Source organism: Phyllobates terribilis, unplaced genomic scaffold (genome assembly GCF_046119375.1).
Source record: "Phyllobates terribilis strain yellow unplaced genomic scaffold, ASM4611937v1 Scaffold_11__3_contigs__length_659146591, whole genome shotgun sequence".
NCBI classification, from domain to species: Eukaryota; Metazoa; Chordata; class Amphibia; order Anura; family Dendrobatidae; genus Phyllobates; species Phyllobates terribilis.
This window is the reverse complement of record NW_027362771.1, coordinates 627491353-627498622: the sequence shown is the minus strand read 5'-3', so window position 1 is coordinate 627498622 and position 7270 is coordinate 627491353. Positions and strand designations below refer to the sequence as shown.

At 40.9% G+C, this 7270-nt stretch overlaps 1 protein-coding gene across 1 annotated transcript; it reads right to left on the bottom strand.

The window, feature by feature from the left end:
- Positions 1–351: 351 nt before the first annotated feature.
- Positions 352–1101, bottom strand: LOC141167463 (olfactory receptor 6B2-like). The gene has a single exon (XM_073654864.1). It carries the CDS (start codon positions 1099–1101, stop codon positions 352–354), a length of 750 nt encoding a protein of 249 aa, XP_073510965.1.
- Between the last annotated feature and the right edge of the window lie 6169 nt (positions 1102–7270).

Here is a 7270-nt window from a genome sequence, read left to right as displayed (position 1 = left end):
TATGATGGTCAAATACCTGGTCAGAAACACAGAGATAAACTCAATAACTAAATCATCACAGTCGAGACAAGTTCAGAAGAAGACAAGGGGATACAGATTGATACAATTAAAGACAAAATAAGCTGGCAAGTGGATAGTTTAGAAACAAGTCCAAACATTTATCCAGGTAGGGCTGGTTTCACATATCTGTGGACTGTGGAATACATCTGAAACAGAGTTCAATTTCATTGAGAAGAGTGACAAGTTATAGCCCACCATGCTCTTTTGACACGCGATAAAACTAATCAAATCAAATTTTTAGCCTCATAAAAAAACTTTAAAGCACAAATGTATTCACTATATTCAGGAAAATCAATAGATATTAATCTTCTTCAATGCTTTCTTGATGTCTTTCTTTCTTAAACAGTATATGACAGGATTTACTAATGGGGTCACCACTGTGTAAACAATGGAAAGAACTTTGCGTAAAACAATAGATTTTCCCTTTTCAGGAAATAAATAAATAGTGAATAAAGTGCCATAAAATATTGATACCACGGCCAGGTGGGAACCACATGTGGAGAATGCTTTTTGTCTTCCAGTGGTGGACTGGATCCTAAGGATTGTATGGGTGATATAGACATAAGATATGACTACTATGAAAAATGGGCACACAATAATTGAGAAACCCATGAAAAGAGATATTAACTTAATTTTCCAAATATTTGAGCACGATAGCTTTAATACAGGATCAAAGTCACAAAAGAAGTGGTCGATGATATTTGACCAACAGAAGTGAAGTTGGGATAAATTTACTGTTTGGACAAATGTGACAGTAAAGCCTAGAAGCCAACATAACAGAATAGATTTAAGGCAAAACATAGGATTCATTATAGAATGATAATGTAGGGCATGACATATGGCCAGATATCGGTCATAGGACATCACTGTCAACAGAAGACATTCGGACGCTTCAGAAAAACCAAAGAAAAATAATTGTGTGATACATCCCAAAAGAGAAATAGAGATCCCATTATTTAGAAGTACATGGAGCATCGCGGGGACAATATCTGATATCGTCAGGATGTCTAACATTGTGAGCTGTGTGAGGAAGAAGTACATGGGGCAGTGAAGGTTCTTGCTGTGGGCCACCAGAATGATGACCAAGAAGTTACCACATATTGCTGTGGCATAAATCATAAAAAGAAAGAGAAAAATTACAAATCTGAAGCTTTGGATGCCTGGAAATCCAAGTAGAATGATTGTAGTCACATTGTTTTTCTGCATTTCTTAAAGAAATTGAGTAACCAGCAGAAGATTATTCTGCACAGTACCTAATGCATTCCTTGTTTTCCCGGCAGCAGCCAATGAAGATGACATCTGGAAACAAAGGATGGAGGTGAGAACTGTCCTGTAAATTATGGTAAAATATTTCTAGAATAGGACTGATGTCTAATATTCTCTTAATTTACAATATTTTACTTTCTTTACATACAAAATATGGGAAATATCTGTATCCAAGATTTACTATCATTAGATCATACAGTATTGTAGAGTAAGACCCCCATAGCCCATGATTCATCTACAGTATTTCTCTATGCAAGCTGCTGTGTCCACATTATAGCAAATAGTGTAGCAGCCACTGTATGCTATACAATACAAGCAAACAATGGCTATATGAAAGGGAAACTGGATTACTGCTACATAGACAAATCTTACCAAATTAAAGGGTTTTTCCCACAAGCAAAGTTAATTTTAATCAGAAATTTAATTAACAGATCATTGACTAATAATATGTTGCCCAATTGGATGGGTTTAAATAAAATGTTCCTGTGCTGAGATAATCTTATAAATGTTCCCCTGCTGTGTGCTGTGTAATGGCTGCGTCTGACCATGCAGGAATATGGTCTGATCATACCACATCTCCTGGGCAGGGGAGGAAATAAAATAGAGGACAGATATTACAACATGGGATCACGGATGATTGTTTCTTTGAAGTAAAACATTGCTTAAGAACAGGAAGCGAAAAGTTTTGTCTCACATAATGAATCAGCTGTGATCCCTTGCTGTCCTGTCTGTATACTCTTTTGTATCCTCCCCTACACAGGAGCTGTGGTATGATCAGACCATGTCCCTGTACAGTCAGACACAGCTATAACACAGTACACAGCAGGGAACATTTAGAAGATTATCTCTGCACAGGAACATTCTATTTAATCACATCCAATTGTGAAAGTTATTATTATCCCAAGATATATTAGTTAAAATATGCTTTGTTAGTGGGAAAACCCCATTAAGGCACTAAATGAGTGTGCTCCAGGCACAACAAAGCAACCTTATTTTTGATATGATCCCGGACTATTGTTGAAGACATAATTCTCACAGGCCAAAACTCTTGAAATACAAAGTAAGTAGGATCCAGGGCTAATTAAAATAATACGAGTGTAGAGACAACTCTGGAGGCAGTCATCATTTCCAGTGAAGAAGTATCACTTTGAAATGCGTCAACCAGTACTGTGAATCTTTTTCTTGGGACTTGCTCCTCAGATGATATAACTATGTATTCGATTATGTGGATTTTCCTTTGAATTGATGGAATATCAATGGAATAAAACTTTACATTTTTCCTGAAGTGGTGGATCATCGCTTTTCTTTTTATTGACAGCCTTTCCCTGGATTTGGGATCCTGTACACTCGTGGATAGGTGAGCTGATCATACTCCTTACGCTATCATTTCCAATGTATGTTACATCAATGCTTTTTTTTATCTATAAGTCATCTGCATATAGTTGATATTGATGAATTTTGTAAGATAAGAAACCCTAATCAGGAAGACATATTATAAAATATATATTTTTCTTTACTTACAGCTATTTTTTTCTTGGAAAGGGTTGATAGCATGCATATTTATGAAAGAGAAGACATTTAACCTAATGAAGGATACATCGGCTACTGCTCTGCCTTTATAAACTGGAAGGTGAATGCCTAAGTATTTCCATCCTCTGGAGAGTCTGCTGATGATCTCTTAGGTCATGAGACCCATGCAGTAAATAGTTTCAGATAAATCATTAGCAATTATCCAGAACAAAACAGCAAACTGATGATGAAATGTATCATTCTGTATTATATGAACGGTTCATGTGCACATATAGGATTAAAGAGCTGTATATGTGTAATGTGGAGTGGAGCGGTAGCTGTGGCCAAGGCACTAATCTGTGGTGCTCTGGCAAGTTACATGAAAGTGGAGGTCTTGGTTGGGTGCATGGACTTGTGCTGTGAGGGCATTACACCCTACGCACGTTTCAGCTCACTTAGCCTTCTTCCGGGAAAGAAGTATGGCGAAATGTGCGTATAGTAGTGTGTGTGATGCCCTCTAACCTGCATCAGGTAACCATGTTTTGTTAAAAAAAATACCCCTATGGTATGGGGTGATTACTGTGTATTTGCAATATGGACTACTCTATCCCTATTAATTTGTTATGGTGCCACCTGGTGGTTGTTCCAATTTTTTAAATGTGTGTTTCTAAATAACTGTACTCAATAAAGATTGGTTGCTTTGGAAACATTTTTTGGGTATTATTATTTTTACATTAAAGTGTGGCTGGTTCTATGGTACATCTATTCTCTTATATGATATTGCATGTAACTGTTGTTTCATTTTTTTTAGGACCAGATGTTTCATAGTTCAAAGATGGAGACCACCACTCATAAATAAACTCTGTATTGAATGATAACTTGGTAAGGGTTATGAGCCATGGATAGCGGGAACAATGTATTATGAACGTTTCTGTTGCATCGGCGTCTCTGCCTCCTGCCGGACAGAACGCTGTTCCCCTCACTGCCGTGGTCCAAGGTCCGGTGTCTTCCTGCTCCCCTGCTGCTGTGGCCCGCACCACGTGCATCTTCCCGGGCATTGTGCTTAGGGCACACGTGCTCCCTTCCTCTTAAAGGGGCCACACGTGCTGTCCTATAGAGTCCCCGGCCAATGGCAGGAGGACTTCTCCTATATAAGGCACCTCCAAAATGGAGGTGCCTGTGCCAAGTTGTTGTTCCGTGTGCTAACACTTGCTTCAGCCCTCAGGTCCCGCCACTCTGTTTATCAGTCCAGCCTGCCAGTCTGTCTAACACTCCAGCCCACCTGTCTGTTTACAGTCCAACCCGCTTACCTGCCAGTTACCTGTCGTGCCTGCCAGCCAGCCTACCTAGAGCACCTGCCTGTCACCTGTCATGTCCACCAGCCAGCCTACCTGAAGCACCTGCCAGTAAACTGCCGTGCCCAACAGCCTGCCTACAAGGAGCACCTGCCAGTTACCTGCTGTGCACGCCAGCGTGCCTACCTGGAGCACCTCCCCAGTTACCTGCCGTGCCAGCAAGCCAGCCTACCTGGAGCACCTGACAGTTACCTGCCATGCCCGCCTGCTTGCCCAATTGGAACACCCGTCTGGCTATCTGCTGAACAAGCCTGCTTATCTACCCGGACCACCTGTCAGCCTTCCTGCCGTGCTCATGTAAGGGGGAAGACCGGGGTGTAAGTACTTTCAGAAGAAGAGATCCGGAACTGCCGTACCTCTGGTTGCAGGTGGAAGACAGACTGCAAGCACAGGAGTCAGGTGACTGGGAAGCTGAGGGCATGTCCAGAGTGAAAGCTGGGAGGTCAGGTGACCAGGAAACTGGTGCTGTGGCTAGAAAGAGGGAAAGACAAGGACTTTTGCGCAGGAAAGCGGCAAGAGTGTTCTGCTCAGGAGAGTAGTGTGAGAGGGTGCAGGCTCCTGGCTCCAGTACTGGGAGCAAGATCCAAGTGCAGTGGACCAGAGGAGTCAAGCCGACTAGAGGGAGAAGAGACGCAGAGTCCATGGAGCCGAGCACATGAGGTGCACTGTTATGGACTAGGGGCTCAGCGGGTAAAACCGGAGACCGCCCGCTGCCGCCTGAAGTCGGAGCATTGTTTGGGCATAGAAGCCTGAAGAAAGTGTCACCAGCATCAGCTGGCAACTGCCTTGTGGAGGATAAAAGTCAGCTAAGTGTAAAAACTGTCGTTTACAACCGGTTTGACTCTGCTACATCTAGTTAAACTGTGAACTGTCAGTTATAGACTTCTACCTGCTATTTCCCTTATTTTTCCCCATATTTTCCCCTGTTACTTCCTGCGTGGAGATTTACCCTGTTCTTATAAACCTCCCCTGTTTATTAACCCTGTATTGGCTGCTCTGTGTTTCTGTGTTACTCCATCTAAAGTACCCATGTTACATTTGGCATAATGGGCAGGATGCAGTCGTTAGACACAGACACTGCAGAGTAGTCCATAATGGGAGCTCCTAAATCTAGCTTGACGCTGGGGGCCATGCTCAGCAATCTCCCAAAGTTCACTGGGGACAATATGATGCTGTGGGACTGGAATGAGAGAGTTAGGAGTATGTTACATATGCACCCGATGACCCCAGCTATGCAAGCTGAAATAGCCTTACTGGCCCTGTATTTGAGCACGATAGCTTTAATACAGGATCAAAGTCACAAAAGAAGTGGTCGATGATATTTGACCAACAGAAGTGAAGTTGGGATAAATTTACTGTTTGGACAAATGTGACAGTAAAGCCTAGAAGCCAACATAACAGAATAGATTTAAGGCAAAACATAGGATTCATTATAGAATGATAATGTAGGGCATGACATATGGCCAGATATCGGTCATAGGACATCACTGTCAACAGAAGACATTCGGACGCTTCAGAAAAACCAAAGAAAAATAATTGTGTGATACATCCCAAAAGAGAAATAGAGATCCCATTATTTAGAAGTACATGGAGCATCGCGGGGACAATATCTGATGTCGTCAGGATGTCTAACATTGTGAGCTGTGTGAGGAAGAAGTACATGGGGCAGTGAAGGTTCTTGCTGTGGGCCACCAGAATGATGACCAAGAAGTTACCACATATTGCTGTGGCATAAATCATAAAAAGAAAGAGAAAAATTACAAATCTGAAGCTTTGGATGCCTGGAAATCCAAGTAGAATGATTGTAGTCACATTGTTTTTCTGCATTTCTTAAAGAAATTGAGTAACCAGCAGAAGATTATTCTGCACAGTACCTAATGCATTCCTTGTTTTCCCGGCAGCAGCCAATGAAGATGACATCTGGAAACAAAGGATGGAGGTGAGAACTGTCCTGTAAATTATGGTAAAATATTTCTAGAATAGGACTGATGTCTAATATTCTCTTAATTTACAATATTTTACTTTCTTTACATACAAAATATGGGAAATATCTGTATCCAAGATTTACTATCATTAGATCATACAGTATTGTAGAGTAAGACCCCCATAGCCCATGATTCATCTACAGTATTTCTCTATGCAAGCTGCTGTGTCCACATTATAGCAAATAGTGTAGCAGCCACTGTATGCTATACAATACAAGCAAACAATGGCTATATGAAAGGGAAACTGGATTACTGCTACATAGACAAATCTTACCAAATTAAAGGGTTTTTCCCACAAGCAAAGTTAATTTTAATCAGAAATTTAATTAACAGATCATTGACTAATAATATGTTGCCCAATTGGATGGGTTTAAATAAAATGTTCCTGTGCTGAGATAATCTTATAAATGTTCCCCTGCTGTGTGCTGTGTAATGGCTGCGTCTGACCATGCAGGAATATGGTCTGATCATACCACATCTCCTGGGCAGGGGAGGAAATAAAATAGAGGACAGATATTACAACATGGGATCACGGATGATTGTTTCTTTGAAGTAAAACATTGCTTAAGAACAGGAAGCGAAAAGTTTTGTCTCACATAATGAATCAGCTGTGATCCCTTGCTGTCCTGTCTGTATACTCTTTTGTATCCTCCCCTACACAGGAGCTGTGGTATGATCAGACCATGTCCCTGTACAGTCAAACACAGCTATAACACAGTACACAGCAGGGAACATTTAGAAGATTATCTCTGCACAGGAACATTCTATTTAATCACATCCAATTGTGAAAGTTATTATTATCCCAAGATATATTAGTTAAAATATGCTTTGTTAGTGGGAAAACCCCATTAAGGCACTAAATGAGTGTGCTCCAGGCACAACAAAGCAACCTTATTTTTGATATGATCCCGAACTATTGTTGAAGACATAATTCTCACAGGCCAAAACTCTTGAAATACAAAGTAAGTAGGATCTAGGGCTAATTAAAATAATACGAGTGTAGAGACAACTCTGGAGGCAGTCATCATTTCCAGTGAAGAAGTATCACTTTGAAATGCGTCAACCAGTACTGTGAATCTTTTTCTTGGGACTTGC